Raw genomic sequence first — 18,246 nt, 5'->3', positions numbered from 1 at the left:
AATAGTGCTGTCAAAAGTTCAGCTATTAATGGGTCCTATTGTTTTGCAGCTGTATTAAAAAATTACAACTGCTGATTCCTACCTTGATAGGAACTGAAATTGCTTTTTTAAAGGCTATGTATGATGAGGGCTAGAAGCCAAAATGTTTCATGACTCTTAATTGATCTATAATACTATTTGATGTCACCAGGGCAAAGTTGAAATTCAGTCCAGAGTTGGTATGCAGTTTCAGTAAAATCTGACTCATTGTTGGAACTGTACTCTACTAATTAGGCTTATATTGCTTCACTGTCTGTTCTTTGAGGTTAATAACATCAAAGGGTTTGGATGTACTCCAAATATACACAATCATCTGAATAATATATTGTATGGATATTATGCTGCTTTCAGAATGTTTTTCAGCTCTTAATTGTAGGGGCAGTTTATAATAACTGAAACAATCTCTAAAATGAGGTTTTTCATGTTTTTCCCAAAACAGTTTCTAAGTCCTTCTATTAAAATGAGAGAAGTGAGGAATTCTTGGGGCTGAGCTGTCTGTTTCATGTATAGTAACAGTAGGTGTTGACCATGCTTGTCATATACTTGATTATACTGAAAAATTAGCCCTAGCAATGTTTCTGTGCAGTCAAGCATTACATTCTGCCAGAATCTATTAAAATGAAGTGAATTTGGTTTTGAAAAAAGGCCAAGGCTTGTGAAACTAGAAAACAAATGTGTGTGTGTGTGTGTGTGTGTGTGTGTGTGTGTGTTTGAGTTAATATGTAATTTAAATATTGTATATGGGAGAAAATAGCATTTTTAAATGGAAAGTTTATAAAGAAAGCCCTGCCCACAAGCGAAGATTTTCTATAATTCAATGTTCTTAGTAAGAATCATTCACTAGTCTCAGAGACGATCAATATTCTGCTCTCTGTGTTTTAGTTTCTTTGGGCTAATTTGAGAACCGCAAAATTCCTGTAAAGTACGAAAATTATTTTGATATTAACTGGCAAGTAACTATAAAAATAACTTTAAGATAATTTGAAATGTGTGAACATCCTAAATACATATAGATTCATAATGAAGTTTAAATTTTAATTAATCTTAGAAATTTTACATCAGTTTTGTATTCATTTTAGATTTTTTAATCTAAAGAAAAAAATGATGTAAGTCTGAAATCACAGACACTTCTAAAAGTTTTTTTTATCACTAGAATAGATGGATATGAAAAAATCCTGTTGTTTTTTTCTTTTAAAAAATGGACATCTCAGAGCATAAAATACATTTCGCTCTTTCCATATATTTCATGTTTACTTGTATCACATGTATGTTGGTAGTCAAGTGGGATCAAAAGTCTATATCTGGTGTCTTTCTGAGTCCCTGTTCACCTTACTTTTTGAGACACATTTCTTTCCAAACCTGTAACATGGACATTACGTAGCCAGAAAGCTATTGAGACCATCCTCCCAGCCCCCTTTATAAGTCTTGAAAAGATAGTTAAGTGAATACACACTTCCCCTCTTTGATTTTTCCCCAGTTCATACAAGTCATTCAAGTATTCATTTGCCTAAATAACTTGACCTTTTCATATATTTTTCTGCTTTTTATTTTATTTTTACCTTTTTGGGGGGGGTTTTGAGGTAGGGCCTCTGTGATGCAGACCTGATTGTCCTGGAACTCCCTCTGTAGACCAGACTGTCTTCCCGCTCACAGAGATACTCCTACTGCTGCCAGAGTATTGGGATTAAGGCATGCACCATGCCTGTCTTTTTCCTGCTTTTAAAAATCTGTCCCTCTACTGAAAAAAAGAAAAAGGTAGCCTGTTATCTGGAGTCTCGATTATTCCATTTCTTAGTTCTTCAACAATCTGACCATTAGAAACCATCTCCTTTTTAGGTAAGGAGATTAAGTTCTTGCAGGTTCTGTAATAGAGAACCTTTTCAAAGGTTTCCTTTACTTCTTAAAATATGTAATTCCTGCTTTCCTGAATTTATACTGACTTCCTTTTCCTCTAAACGGCCTTGCATCAGGACTGTATAGTTTTATCTTTAGTATTCCTCCAGTTGCTAAATGAATACCATCTTTGCTATGCTTATCAGAAAGCTAAATCTGTGAATTACTCGTTCATATTCATTCTAAAATTAACACAGTTGAGAAACTGGGGCAGGGTAGTAAGGAGTAACTGGTTGATTTGTTTTCAGCCAAATGTCCATGTGTAGGTGAATAGCAGCTGACCTTTGTCCTTTCAGTCCCTGGCTAGGACCATTAACAGTTATACGAAGGAGGCCTGAAGGCCTTAGCTAGGTTTTGCCTAACACAGCTGAATACTCCCTGTTTTACTTTGACTTTATAACTTCATGTATGTTAACAAAGGATAAATTATGAAAATACTGTCTGGGGTAACAAGCAAACAGCTGGGTCCTGATGGAATTTTGAACCATCTCAGTTTGACAACATTGTCTTGAACTTTTGTTTTTAGAGTAGACAGGTAAAGGATATGAGCTGCCATGTGGAGTAGAAACATGCAAGAAGTAGCGCAGGAGTGGCAGAGCATTAAGGCAAATGATTAATTGATCATGAAAGTCAGTTTTCTAATAAATTACAGAAGGGGGGAATTCTTGAATATAGAATCTACAGGAGGAAAGGTTTTTGTGAGAGAATTATAGCTTGACATTCTTTTTTTATTAGATACTCTCTGTATTTACATTTGAGATGTTTTCCCTTTCCCCCTCCCCCTACCATTCCTGCTCCCCCTCCACTTGTCTTCACAAAGGTGCACTTGCTCCTATCCCTATCTCTACTTCATTGCCTTGGCATTCCCCTACACTGGAAAAATGTGCCTTCCCTGGACCAAAGGACTCTTCTCACATCGATGCCAGACACTGCTATCTTCAGCTACGTATGCACTTGGAGCCAAAGTTCTCTCAGTGAATGTGTGTTCAATATACCTCGATATTCTGAAAGTTATTTGACACAGGAGTAAATAAGGTGTAATGAACAGGGAGCCAATGAACATTTAAATTTTCAAAATGCCATTGGTAACATTTTGTATCAAAAACTATTTTCAAAATTAAGTCCTCTCTCACCATGGGGTCAGGGGTGATGTTCATGCTTATAGTCTGGTTTAAGCACAAGAAGGAGGAAGGAAGGAAACAAGGAAAGAAGGAGGAAGGAAAGGTGTGCTTTAATTGAGCTCTTACTTGCAAGGTGAGCTTTTTATAGAAACAATGTTCAGGGCTTTTTTTTTTATTATTATGAAATGTTGTTTTAAATGATAGGGAGTCAGCATAGTAACTTCCCACTTCAGTGGTTATCTGCTTTCCAATTTATAGTTGAAACTTAGAGATTTATTATATACATAGTAAATTTCAAAATTGAAAAATATTAACTGAAGGAAAATCCCACAAATATGAATGTGGAATAAGTAGAAAAATGTTAAGAGCAGCTGTCTGCCCACACTTTGAATAGTGAAAGGGACCTGTGAGTTATAGTACAGGTCAGAAGACTGGAGTATTGGCTATTCACTGTAAAATCTTTATTTAAACTTAACATACAAAATTATGATTTTGTTATAGCATTTTAAAAAATATGGAATTATACATTGTACTCATTGTTTTCATCCCCCGCTGGCTCCCTCCCTGCTGTCTGTTGCTGCAAACACCTTGTCTTCCATAGAGATCTCCTTTTCCTTATTACATAGATTCCCATACCCTGACTCTTCCCTCCCACATTCAGTAGCTTCCTCTGCTCTCAGAACCCGCTCTTTACTTTTATGTCCTGCACATGCATGCACACAATTGCATGCATGTACAATATTAAATTTATATTCTTTATCTATGGAAAATATGTGCTATTTATCTTTCTCCATCTGGCAAACTACACTTAAGAAAATGTTTTCAAGCTGTCCATTCCTGCTGTCATAAAGAATGCACATAACAAGCAATGCCTGGAAGATGTAGGAAAGAAAAATCAATAAGCATTGCTGGTGGAAATGTATCCATATTGGGACTGTGGAGGTCGGTGTGGAGGTTCCTTAAGAAACGAACATAAAAGAACATGTAGCAATTAGTAACTCCTGAGAAAGGGAGCAATATTCTCTAAGAAGAGCCCCCTAGTGGGTTAACCAGTACTAAGTGGTCATCTATGAAATCACATGCATGCGAATAACATTAAACAAATCCGTGTGTGTGTCTGTGTGTGTATGTGTGTGTGTATGTATGTATGTACACACATGGGCATACATGTAATAATCATTAGAGAATGTATCATAAGAGAGAATACAGATATCACAGTAATAAGAGGTAATGAAATTGAGAAGGAGTTAGAGGGAAATAAAGGAGAAGTTGAGAGGGAAAAGAGGGATAGTGGGGATGATGGTAATGGTATTTATGTATGAAGTTCTCAACAAAATTTTGAAATTTCGAAAACACCCGAAAATAGAACCATCATTCAATCAAAGATGCTTGCATATATACTTAAAGGACTATTAAACTAAAATATCACAGAAATATCTATATGTGCCTTATTTTGTTATACTATTCACAATGGGAAATAAATAGGCTTAGATGTCCAGCAACAGATAAGTAGATAATAAATGTAGTGCATTATGCAGGGAAATTTAATTGTCATATAGCTTAGGTCATTTTTTTTCTGCACTTAAAAATAGCCATATGATACTGGATATAACCATGGAGTGTCTTAGAAATTAAGGAGACAAGCATATTCTTATATTTGTAAAGAATAGATTTATTTTTATCTCTGTGTTATGAAATTTGGATCTTCAGTTTTGGGGTAGCAAATGGAAAAAAAAGTTTCACATAAAAGTTATTCAAACAAGAAATGTACTGGTTTATCATGTACATTGTCATACCCGAGAAAGGGGCAGAGAAAAGATACTGATCAAAGGAAATTGAATAGTGTACAAAGGTTTTTTATATACTTCAATTTAAAAGAAGTCCTTTAAAATGATGTTTGTGTAGATCTGCCACCATAAAAGGACGATGCTCTTAGTAATAGTGTTTTGACTGAAAAGTTAAATGTCACTAAGAGCATTTTTTAAAGTTATGTTTTAAGACTAGTTAGGAAACCCTAATGTTTTCCATTTCTAGTCCTTTTGGTATCACTATAAGCTGTATTAAGGAATTGCCTGGGTTTTGATTGTTGGAACACTTGTACCAGCTCGTGAACTGCAGATCTGTAGCCTAGCTTGTGACTGAAGCATACAAATTGAACCCCAGTCTTTGTAGAGGCTTTATTTTCTAAGGCTTGAGTGATGACTAGTGTTCTATAATTTATGCTAAGTTATTCTGAAGCCCTGGTGCAGTCATTAATAGAGATCTGTTTCTGTCATCCAATACATGGTTTTATTGTGACTTTCCTATAGAAGGTTAAATTTAAGGACAGCTAGAAAAGCTGGGCAAAAAGTGAATATATCATCTACAGAATGGCACCAAGAACAGAAGAGGCAAGATATATGGCTAAGATGTATGAAATAAAGGCAGTTTCTGGGAGTGAGCTTTTTGAAGGCTATGCATTCTCTTTGGACAGCTTTTTCTAAGTTAAGCATGATGATTAGGCCTTCTAAGAGTGACTGCAGTGCCTAAAGGGCTGCCTGTCTGCCCAGTACCCACTTAGGACGGAAGTCTGTCTGAGCAGTCCCACCGGATTCAGATACATTCACCTGATAATTTATTAAGTTATCAAGAGTACTGTGTCCTGTCCAACCCATGGTGACTTCTTCAAGGAACAGAAACTAGTCTGTGTATTCCCCATCTGGAAATGAGGATGTACTGTGTTAAGTGCTGATGGTGACACAGCTGAGAGACAGTGCTTATTGGTAATAGTAGCAGTTAACTTTTCTAGTAATTAATTGCTCAGCTGTAGGTAGAAAGTTAGAGAGTAAGTGTCCCTAGATGCTCCTTCAATTCCAATGCCTGAGTAGGAGGCTTGAGAAAGTGCATTTAATTATTACATATTTCAATGGAGACACTATACTTAGAACTTTATGCATTTCTTTGAACTGTTCTTAATTAATCTGCATTCCACCTTACATATCCAGTTCTTTAGCAGTTGTGTCTTAATTGTGGCCCCAATCTTTCTATGTTCTTGTCTCTATTATCACTACTATGCTTCAGGTCATTGTCGTCACTCATTCCAAAAATGGATGACATCCATTGATGGGATTTTCCCCCCTCTCTCATCCTTCAGATAATTTTCCATTGAGTAGCAAAGACCATCTTTAAAAAGCAAACAGACAGACTAACTAGAAATCCAATCATTTTTCTTGAGAAATAAACAACTGTTTGTTTACCCCAGAAAGGGTGCCAGTATCAGACCAAAATATGACTCTCTCCTAGGTTAATACAGTGGAATCAGTAGGACATCGGTGATGGGTTAATCTGTAGAAACATGAACAACTTTTGGGTGGCTACAACAAGGAAGAAAAAAAAAGCCCCAGTTCTGGCCTTGCATTATCAGATCCCTTGCTTCTTTTATGATTTTGCTTCATATGATCTTTATCCCCCATATTTTAGCACTATTAGTCATTTTCTACTCTCTAAAATACACTGAGCCATGCTATACCTCAAGTGCTGGTGGTTATTTGCTCTGGTTGAAATATTCTTCCTCCGTATCTTCACATGGTCACATGTTTCGTTTTCCTTGATTCTTTGCTAAAATATCAGTTGAGTTTGTCTTATGCTCTCATTCCCTGTATATCAGTATGCTCTTGCCAAAATCAGAAGTCTGAATACCGTGGCAAACACAGCTAAACAGTCCAAATAGGAAGACTGTTTTCTTAATCTCATAGATTATAATGTCTTAACATCAAAGATTACTGCAAAATTTGCCATCCTATTGGTGAGCAAGATTAACAGGAAAAAAAGACTGTCTTTAGTGTCCTGCATAAAATGTATAGTCTATAGGTTCTTAACCATGTGGCTTTTTGCTTAGTGGCTCTATTGTGTTCTTAATTGCATTATTCCACTTTTCTCAGTGTAAGGAAAGTATAAGTTTTCTTTCACACTGGTATTGTATACCAGAAAATATTACCTAATCCCTACTCAACTGCCTATGTGCATCCAAAAGGATTCAATTTGGAAAGACAGGAAATATTAAATCAATATACTCAGATTTGCCAAATTTCAAAATGTGGCTGCATTTACTTTACTTTTTAAAGCTTTACTCATTTTCATTTCTATATGCCTGCATATTTGCAGCATGTGCATGTAGGTTCCTGGGGAGACCAGAAGAGGGTCTCAGATGCCCTTGCTATTGGAGTTGGAAATGGTTGTGAGCCTCTTTATTTTTTTCAAAATTATTTTATTGGATACTCTCTGTATTTACATTTCAAATGTTATCCTCCTCCTCCCTCCTCCTCCCTCTCAACTTGTGGAGCCTCTTGATATAGGTGATGAGAACCAAACCTCTGAAACTGCAGTAAAGAAACTAAGCAACTGATTCTCTTCACTGTAACTCTCATTCTCTACTTTCCTAGAGGAAGTATTATGCCAGTGTATTTACTTCTAGTTTCCTCTAGTTTTCTGCATTACATATTTGTGTATACTTTTAATGTATAATGAGATTTTTTTGTATGTGAAGTTGATTTTTTTAAGTATTTGTTACAGGTCTGGAACATTCTTTCTTAAATTTATGTTGTCAATAATCTGCTTTTGCATTTTTAAATACAACATATTAGTAGATGAGATTAGCTTTCATGTATTTTTATTAGTTATGACATTCCCTTGTATGATATGAGAATTTGGACAGTGGTTTCCATGTTTATAGGGTGTAGTCATCAGAATCTATTCATACTTTTAAAGCCAAATGCACAGTTTTTAGTTTTGCAAGGTTGGTCTCAGGTATAATGGTTAGCTTGAGGGACTCTGTACAAGTAAGTATGTAATAATATTGTTCATTAGAGGGAATACATAGAGAACTAGGTTATTCAAGGTTTATAGGGCAGAACACTGAGGGATTCCAAATTGTAATTTCTAGCCTGTTTCTTCACTGCAATAATTTGAATATTATGTTTCTCTAAATGCAGTTATATAAGCAATCTGTATGGTCAACAAAGAAAACTCAACTTGACCACCAATATTCAACTTTTTTTTTTTTTAAATGATGCCTCAACACTTAGGCACAACTAACCTCAGAGCTTAGGTCAGTACCCACCTCTTTAGAGTTTAGTTGATATTTATCAAATGACGCAAAGTTTTCACCCCCAACCAAACTGTTGTCCCAACCACTCCCATTGTAAGGCAATCAGGTCAATCCTGTCCTGTCCCTAAATTGATTCCTTAAAGCTGTCTGTTGAAACAGCATCTCTAGGCAAACAAACAAATAACCACTCCTTTCAGGCATGACATTTAGAGGTCATAGAGATTACCCCCAGAGCTGGAGACAGTGGCTAGATCTTACATCATCTTCTTTGGTTAAACTAAAATTATTTATTGCACATAATTCTTCTCTGGATATTTTGGGTTTATATTGGTACATAAAACACTATTGTAAAATGAACATTTCTGCATATCATATACTTTATAACTTCTTTACAAACATTTTTTTTATTCTTCAAAAGGAAATTAAGTGAATAAATGCTAATATAGGGCTAGTGTGCAAAATTGGATACACTGGAGCTCATTATCCTGTTTCCATGGTCACACAGCTATTATGTACCGTACTTGGCATATGAAGCCAGGCAGTCAAAACTCTTTTTTAACTCCTGTGTCTAAAATGTGTGCATTAAGAAAGAAAAAAGTTGTGTATATCTTCTTCCAAAGCTAGGATTACCTAAAATATTTAAGAAGCAATAAAATTTGCTACCTCTTCAACTTTACTGTTACAGCTTGTTATCCTTACAGAAAGAGTTAATAACTACTACTGTATCTGTATATATTTTCCTAATTATTGCTTACCTTTTAAGTTGCTTTTCTCTGTGTTCCAATGTTTAAAGTTCTATATTTTGTCGATTTTAGGCTGTTGTATGTTTTATTGGAGAATCTGTTTCTGACGCACATCTTCCTATATTCTTGTCTTGCTTCTCATACTTATGCTTGTACTTTTCCAGGAATTGATTCTGAACACAGTGTGAATCAGAGATAATTCTTCTGATAAAAATAACTTGTTGTACCCAACTCTTTCTGCCATGGCCCATTTTACCCTGATTCATAGTGCTACTACTTTCATAATCATTTCCATGTATACATATCTATATGTTTTTCTGTTTCTGCAAAAAACTGACTCAGTAGGATAAAACAAGACAAACTTAATATCTTAAATTCCTGGAGGTCAGCAGACTGAAAGAGACTGGCAGGACTGCATTCCTTCTTAGGGCATGAAGGGATGCTCTGTTCCTTTCCTTTTCTAGTTTAAAAAGGCCACCTGCATTCTTTGGCATGTGTCCACCTTATACAGACAGCATCACTCTGACCTCTATGATCATCTGCACATCCATTTGTCTGACTTTAACCCTCCTGTTTCTTCTTTTGAAGACCCTTGTAATTGTGTTGAGCTCACCAGGATTATCTGATTGCAGGGACCCTAATATTATGAACTTGTAATGTCTCCTATGACATGCAGTGTAATATGTCTATAGATCTCTACAATTAAAACATGGACATGTAGTGGTGGGAATATTCATTCAGTCTACCATAGATAGACAGTTTTTCAGATATTCTTTTGTTCTTTTTTACGTTTTTGATTAATTCAATTGATTAATTCAAAAATTCTCACTAAAGGCTTGGTATGTTTCTTTCAGTGTTGTGTAATTGTAGGTTTTAAAATTATCACTGTGGAACTCTAAACTTTGAAAGTAATCAAAATTCAGAAATATCATTTACCCAGAGCCATTTTTTTTGATATTTTCTTGGTTATGTGTGTAATTTCTAATTTTTGGCATCTGTGAGGGTGGAACCCTGATTCTGATACAGAGGTATAAGCTTCCTCTACCCTGAACTTAGACAAATCAGCATTCTGTTTCTTCCCTACCCCAGTAATGAATTCATTTCTTTCCTAGATCATTTCAGAGAGGTGTAGTTCCTTAAATCATCAGATGTCATAAAAGATGATTTTCTTTTCTTCTCCCTGTCCTGTCCATATCTTAAAGCTTGTTTTTCCTAAATGGGTACTGAGTTGTTAGTACTTGGCTGAATGACACAGCATACTCCTTACAGCTTCTGCTGCACTAACTCATGCTCTGTTCTGAGGTTTAGGTTCTACTTAGTCTCAGTTCCTAGAGATGTTGTTTACCTCTATGGTAACTGACATCTTCAAAAGTCTCCTAAAATCTTGCTTGTTTGGTCTTTCTTTATGCATCTCTGAGTGTCTTATGTATCTCCTCTGGAGGATACTTGTGCTTTATGCACATTAGAAATGCAGGAGCTCATTTTAGGGGGACATTTAACTCTTGCGTAGGGACACTTTGAACTTGGCTACAGTTTTAGATATCAATATTACATTATTAATCATGGTTTCTTTGATGTATAAAGAAATTGCTAATACTACATCAGAGAAATAGTAATATAGTAAAAATTATATGTTATTAGATTTCTTTTTGCATAATGCCACTTACTATTTGTAAGATACCTAAATATTTTTACCTTATTTTCAACCCAATTATCCTAATTCTCATTTTTCTATTCATTTTCCAGAATGTGTGCTGTATTTGGTGGAGTCTATTGTCTTCGACATTCTGTACAGTGCCTTGTAGTGGACAAAGAATCCAGAGAGTAAGTAACATTCCTATATTTATAACACTAGACAGGGGTGAAAAATATACAAGTTGCTTTTTTAAAAGTGATTCTTGAAAAATCCTCCTTGGTATTAATAACATATCAACCTTGATTAAAAGTAATTTGTGTTTAGGTCTTCCAGAACAAGGAAAGTGAGTTCAGAATATAGAAACTAAATTAATTCCCCTGCAATATGACTATAGCTCCTGATCATTCAAGCTTGGAAGACAAATCATTTCAGCTGCCAGGGGTAGGTGATGAGTGATGTTAGTTTTCCTTGTGGCCTTACCTCCTCTAATTGATTTTCATCAGATGACAACAAAGCCCTCTGTTATTGCATTTTTAAAAATGGAGCTCACCTAAAGACTCATCAGATTAATCTCTGCTGATAATGCATGTCACTTCAAGAGAAAAGACTTTAATGAGTTTTTGGGTAGATTGTTGTCATAAACTATGCTGCCCTGTTATCTGAGGATAAATTCTTTTACAACAGAATCAGGCTACAAGCTGGCTGAGGATTAAAGTATGAGTTTCCCACTTTCTTACAACAGCTGAGCACCATCTATTTACTTCCATTTTGTATTTTAATTATTTTTTCTAGAATTTGTTATTATTTACTAATACACATACTTGTCTGAATTAAATTCAGGTAAAACACCATTGTACAATTTCTAAGTATTACCTTGAAAAGGAAATAGCTCAACTGAATGGAGTTTTGGGAGCTATTGAAACTGTTATTTTTCTTCTTTTTTAGACATTCTCGAGTACCTATTGACCAGTATTTCATAGATGAATATTTTAGGGCTATATTAAAAGTGTCAGTGAAATTATAATACTTAATACCTAAAATTTTAAACAGCTTGTTTCTTTATGTAGTAATTTTATAGAGTCTAAATTTAATAAGTTGGCCGTTAATTTTTCTATAATATAGTTAATTTCTCTATAAACACTATAAGTGAATTATAGTGTTTTAAGTAGTAAATTTAGCTAAGATTTAGTTCTAGAAGTAAGTAATACAGAGGGGCTTTACAGCTCTGTGCTGTAAAAATTGACATATAATTTTAAGTTCTTATAAATTATCATTTAAAAATCAAACAGTACAGAGCATCCTCTCTAAATAAAAGCGGTAACAGTATACAGGGGACTATCACTATAAGTCTTTGGATATTCAGATTTTAGCATGAGGGACTCTATATAAGATAATGAGAAAGCAGTTGTCTTTATGCCACACAGTTTATTTTTCCTTGTACAGTGATTTTGAAACACAAATGCTTCCCTGTGATAGAAAGCCGGATAACAAACTGCTTGCTTGATCTTGATTTGCTTAGGTCATTTTTATCATCTTTGGGCACTATTCCAGTACCACATGTCTCAGTGACATGAAGAATTTGCATGGCTCATATTTCTTGTTGATTCTTTATTTTTTGCCTGCTTGCTTTCTTAAAATTACATATGCTAGTACTGTAATAGCATTTGTTGAAATAAAGGATGCATTTACTTCTGACTTAAATTGATGAAATATTCTGAACAAACTATCTACTTTTCTGAACTTATACTGATTCTAGTGGGAACAGATAAGTGAAAACTAAATGTCTTAGATACCATAAGAACCTCCAGACTGGTCATTTTAAAACTCTAAAGTGACCAAGGAAATTGACTAAGTATTCTTTTAGATATCACCAGGAATTAAGTTTTTATTGGGCTGGGTTGTTTGGTGTTTTGAGATATGTTTCCACAGCATACCCCAGATTACAGATGCTTGTTACCACTTTTGGATAGGAAACTAGTTATAAGCAATACTCCAGTAGGATCTAAAATAGATCATATTTAGATGACATTGAAAAAACAGCGCTCTGCAAGGTGAATTTAAAGATTTAGGCAAAAGTACTGTGTTCCCTGATGAGCTTGGGAATCCTAGATATTAATTTCTGTAAAGCATTGTCTAGATGTACTTGCCTGATATACAGGCACTATGAGCTTTAGGTATTAGGCAGCTTGCTTCTAGTTTAAAGCCTTTCGTATCATTATACAAGTCCCAGAGCACCATATTTATTAGCAAAACCCAATCCTGCAATAAGAGGGGCTATTGAATACTATTATTTCTCTGAATGATAGCAAGTTCTTCTTATGGAAAATTTCCTTATTTGTAAGATAGTTTAGAGGAATTCAGAAATAGTCATTGAGTCTTCTCTTAGATTTGACCTATTATTTGGTTACATTAAATAATATTGGAAAGTACTTAGCTGGCTGTTCTTTAACATTTAGAAATAAGCGATCATAAAATGTTTTCATATGCCAAAGTGTGGGCCAGTTGTCACATTATTGGGTAATAAGAAATTAGAAACAAATTGAACACTTTATCTATGTCTATTTTTTAAGCAACTAGCACAGTGCCTCCTTTTTTATGCTTGCCCTTTACCAACCCCCATGCTCGTTGTTATTGTATGATATGTGAGGTAAAAAAGTAAATAAAATATAGGTCCTCTGTTTGTAATTTGAGATTCTAGGGAACAGTGCAGCCTTCAATGTCACAAAGAGTGTATTTGAATTCTGACATTGATATTTTTAATCTCTGTGAACCTGAACAAGAGGTTTAACCCCTCTGTATCCTAATGTTATTATAAAAAGTGGAGTTGCTGACAAGCCATACTTTGTATGGTTATTGTAATATTACCAGAACAGATAAACATCATAAAACCATAGCTTACACATACAGGTAGTTTTGTAGTATATGTAATTGGAAACCTTGCATGCCAAAAAGAAGAAGCGTTCTACGATTTGCCAAGAAGTGTGACTTAGAATTTTTAAACAGTGTTAAGTAATATCTGCAGTAATTTGAAAGGAACATATGAAAAGAGACTCTTTACATCCAGAATCACAGTTGCTTTCCCTTTTCCTGTCTATATACTATTTGCTTTCACAGAAGATTTCAGTCATCTATCCTTTCCCCAATTCATGCAAGTCTTAGCTGGTTTCTATGTACCATGCAGTGGGAATACAAAGATCAAGATAGTCAGGATTTTATTTCTGTGCATCTTACAAAGTTCACTGGAAGACATTCTAAAGCAATTAAATTAGCCAAGTAATTATATATTGAGTCATCTGGTTCACAGATCAAGTTTTCCACTATGAAGAGGAAATGCAGACAGCCTTTGTGGCTTTGAATCATCTCCAAATAAACTTGAAGGCATTCTAGGAGACGGTTGACCACTGTCTGGCACTCATTGCTTTCCCCCTTTTAGTTTCTCATCTTGACAGATAATACTGAAGTGATTGTGCATTTCTGTACCTGAGACATCCTCTTATTTCTTCACTCTGTTTGAGCCGTTCAAACATTGTGAATGTATCACTGCTATCAAACTACACTCTCTGATTCTCTGCCCATTTATTCAAATCTGAGTTAGATACCTCACTTAATATTCTACAATGGCTTTTCCTTGCCTTACCACTGAGCAATACTATTATTTTTTAAATTGCCCATGTCTCCTCTTCATTATTACCTATATGGACAGTACTTGGCATATTTTTTGTGTTGATTAAATGAGGTGTCATCTTATCAGTCCACTGCCATATTAAATGCACCCAGAGTCTAAGGCAGTAGCAGTAGGGTGAGAGGGTGGCTAATTGCAAGAAATACTTTAAGATGGAACCTACAATAGTAACAGATTAGATATAAAGAGGGATTTAGATGAGAAAGTTAGAAGTGCTGGTTAAAACTGTAATTGATAGAGAGCTTACAAAGGGAGGTAAACAGATGTAGTACTGTGATAAAGTCTGTTTGGAGCATACCATGCTAATGTATAAAGGAAGTAGGTAATAACTTAATTGTATACTTGAAATGTGATAAGAACAGATTTGAAGCATTTTTGCTCCCAGTGGTAACTGTGGGTGGTGACTGGGTGTGTTAACTTTATTCTGTTATTCATTATAGTGTATAATACACCAAATTATCACATTGTATTCCTTGAGTATATGTTTTTTTATTTACAAATTAGATAATCTTAAAAGATTAAGTAGACTTTATCAAGAAAGAACAAATCAGTACATAATTTAAAAGATACTATACAACTTATGAAAAGGTCAAAGCAACAACTAAAAACCCCAATCTTGTTAATGGGTTTAAATGACTGTAGTAGATGTTCATTCAGGTCAGAAATGTCATTGTGAATATTTGATACCATGTTTTGAAAGAAGTAAAACCGGAACCTAATGCCTTTGAGAAAACTCACACGCTGTGTCCAATAGGAACACCTGTTTTATTTCCTTCCATGATTAGGAATCTTAACATTTCCTTAATTAACATTTTCTTATTTTGTGTAATTACCTGGGGTTTCTGGCGATCAAAGAGACTGCATACCTGTTAATGCTGTTGTTTTCTCTTCTTGACTGAGTTCCAGATGTTTTGTTTTAGACTTGCTGAGTATTTTTCCCTCCCTTATTGTCCTTTTGCTATGGATGCTCTCATATCAGTGAATCAAGAGCTGAGTAAGTGCTGCGGTTTGTTGATTTAGAAAGCTTTGCCCATGAAATGTTCTGTCTGGCTTCACTGATTCTTATGATCAGCTTGGTCATTGTGTCCCTGTAACTAAGAACTCCTATCATGTTCCTTCTCAATTTACTATTTATGAGGCTCAGCAAGGCCCTCTGCTAAGTCCGAAATGCTGTTAATCTTAATGGCTTCCTCAGGTTTATGTGGGAGGAGTAGGCAGGAGGGTATTTTAATGTGTCTGGCAGCACTGTTTCATTTTGTTGTTTTCCATTAAGCGAATGTCACCTAATTTTTATATTAATCTTTATAATACAGATTAAGAGTAGGTCCCAAATCAATATCCATTCTTCATTGTTATCCCAATTAGACTGAATTTATGGCAATAAGTCAAGTATCTGAGGGAAAACAAATCTTACCACTTGCTTAACATGCCTTGGTTTGCAGAGATTTGCTTAGGCCTACTGCCTCAGTACTTCAGGGCAAGAATAAGGCTAACAGGTGAGTCATGTTACCCTCTACCAGACTGACTGAGACTGGGCCTAAGTAATTGTCACCTCCCTTTCTCTGTACAGAGGTGCGTCATTTCTCTCTATAGCTCTTTTCTCACACAACAGAAAGATGCTGCAATAGCAGAGGCTTCACTCTGATTCTTTCTTGGGACTCGGAAGCTTATCAGAATCTCCAGGGGTACTTAGTATTTGAAAAGTCCCCCAGGCGTGATTCTGATTTGTTTCCCTCTCCTGCTCCTCCTCCTCCTTCCTTGGAAATCAGTTCCATCTGAAGCTTCTGCATAAACAGGCGCATTCCTTTGCATCTTATCCCCTGCATAGTTGAGCTTGCATTATTTACTATCTTCATTATCTGCATTAATTCTTTCTAATGCTATAACACCTGAAGCTAGTGTTTGCCAGTGAACAAGGGATCTCTATTAGACTTTGGAAGCAAACAAAGTAGCAAAGACTTCATAAACTTGACTTGAAGGCCAGGTTTATTTCTACTTTGCTTTGTTCGTTTGCTTGTTTGTTTGATAATGGGAGCACTTTGAAAAGTCACCGAGGTTCAAGATATGTATGAAAAACACCCTTCTCTCAGTTCTAGTCCAACATTTTAGGATGGAAAGATTCAAGCCTTTGCCAACATTGAATTTAAACACCTGTTGAATTTCCTGCTCAATTTTCATAAAGAACATCATAGTTTACCTGCTTCATACATTTTTACACATTCACCCCTTGAGTCATCTAGTCTTCTATGCATTTCATAGCAACTGTCAGATATCAGTAAATTTCACCCTAATGTTTCAATATGAACATCATGTTTTACAGTTCAGTGTTTTCCATTGTTTTTTGAAATATACTTATATTTCAAAACAGTGCCCCATTCTTAAGTACTCACCAGTTGAGTTCAAACAAAAGACAGATATGTGTACCCAAGTGCTATCAACAGACATAGGACTTTATACTCACTCTTATTTGCCTGCCTGCATTATTCCCTCTTCAATTTCTATAATTTCTTAGTTAAAAGTAAGAAATGCTTGCCAGTGGTTATAGGACAGATATAATCAATGTATCATAACAGTTCAGCAGATACCTCTTCTTCATTTCTTTGAGGACTTTGAATTTTAAAATGTTTATGAATGCTTAAGAAACAAACTTGCCTTCTCCTTTTCAAAAGTTATCTTGGTCTGTATTTGATGTGAGAAGTCCTTTGTGCTAACTTAGTGAAGTATTTTATAGGTTTAAGGAAAGTAAGAGTGTTGACGTGTAGGCAAAATGGAGAAATCACCTAAGTATCAATACAACAGATTTATATTAAAAATGCTTAAATGTTTAGACATATGTAAACATGCTAAACATTTAGTAATATCAGGAAATACAAATTCAGTTTGTTCATTTTATTTTTAATTCTGCCTGTTATAAATCCCTTATTTGCCTTGTTTAGAGCAATTGAGGATATCTCAATTTATAGCAGAATGTTTTATTTAGTTAGTTTTAAATTTATTTATTCCCTTTACAACCCAAAGTCAATCCCCCCTCTTCTCCAAGGACCCCTCATACAAGTTCTCCCCTCATTAAACCAAAAAAAAAAAAAAAATGAACAGTTTTGGGAATAGGAAGTCCCCCTCTGGGTCTCACCTCCCACTAAACACCTCCTGGCATATAACTAGTTGCTACTGGATTAAGCTCATCCTCTCCCACTGAGGCCAGACAAGACAATCCATTTAGGGGTGTGAGATGCACAGGCAGGCAACAGGCTCAGGGACAGCCCCTGCTTCACTTGTTAGGGGACTCACATGGAGACCAAGCTTATAGCAGAATATTTTATATATGATATGAATGTGAAATCATTTGCTTGCATTTTTATGAGGACCAGCATATAAGTTTCTTCCTAATAATATAATTCTGATGTCAAAAGAAGCTGTGACAAAAGCAAATTGATATTTCCATGATAAAAAGATGTAGCAAACATAACAGTCATTTGCATATAGTTCCTGAAATATTGCATAGAGGCTTTGTCAGTGCTGGTAAGTCCGTTTCAAGGATGTCGCCCTTAGTCCATTAGTTTGGATAATGAGCCCTATAAAGTACATTTATAACTTGTGGCACTGCAAGGAGATGGATTCTAATTTTCATCCTTTTATCTAGACACATTGAAAGAAGGTCAATGGAGGGTTCTATATGATTCATTGTCCCGACACATATCAGATGACAGAGACCTGAGAATGTCCATGCATAAGTGTTTTCCTTATTTGGAAAGAGCACTTGAAAGAAATCTTTCCACAATTATCCTTTGAAGTAAAGTGGAAACAGATATTAAAAGACACTCTATCCTTTTTTTTTCTGTTTAAAACATTATCAAACGCATGACCAAATAGCTATTCTTGAACAAAAGAGAAAGCAACACTTAACAGAAAAATAAAAAGCCTTTAGTGGCTTTACAGGCTGTGAATGATACAACATGATATTTAATCAGCTTTCTTCTCCTCTTAGAACCATTAAAGGTGGTACAAAAGAAAGCTGATTTTTTTCTAAACAAAGGAACAGTGTCTAA

The 18,246-nt window shown here is 35.2% G+C and overlaps 1 protein-coding gene across 1 annotated transcript in view; it reads left to right on the top strand.

Moving 5' to 3' along the window:
• The window catches only part of CHM (CHM Rab escort protein), a 130,005-nt gene that overhangs the window by 70,591 nt on the left and 41,168 nt on the right, over positions 1 to 18,246 (top strand). The window contains exon 9 of the mRNA XM_080910309.1: positions 10,629 to 10,706. Within this exon, the coding sequence (XP_080766435.1) occupies positions 10,629 to 10,706 (78 nt within the window). The remainder of the gene's footprint in view (positions 1 to 10,628; positions 10,707 to 18,246) is intronic.

This window comes from Micromys minutus (assembly GCF_963924665.1).
Source record: "Micromys minutus genome assembly, chromosome: X".
Classification (NCBI taxonomy): Eukaryota; Metazoa; Chordata; class Mammalia; order Rodentia; family Muridae; genus Micromys; species Micromys minutus.
Note: the sequence above shows the minus strand (reverse complement) of the source record. Positions and strands in the feature narration are given on the sequence as shown.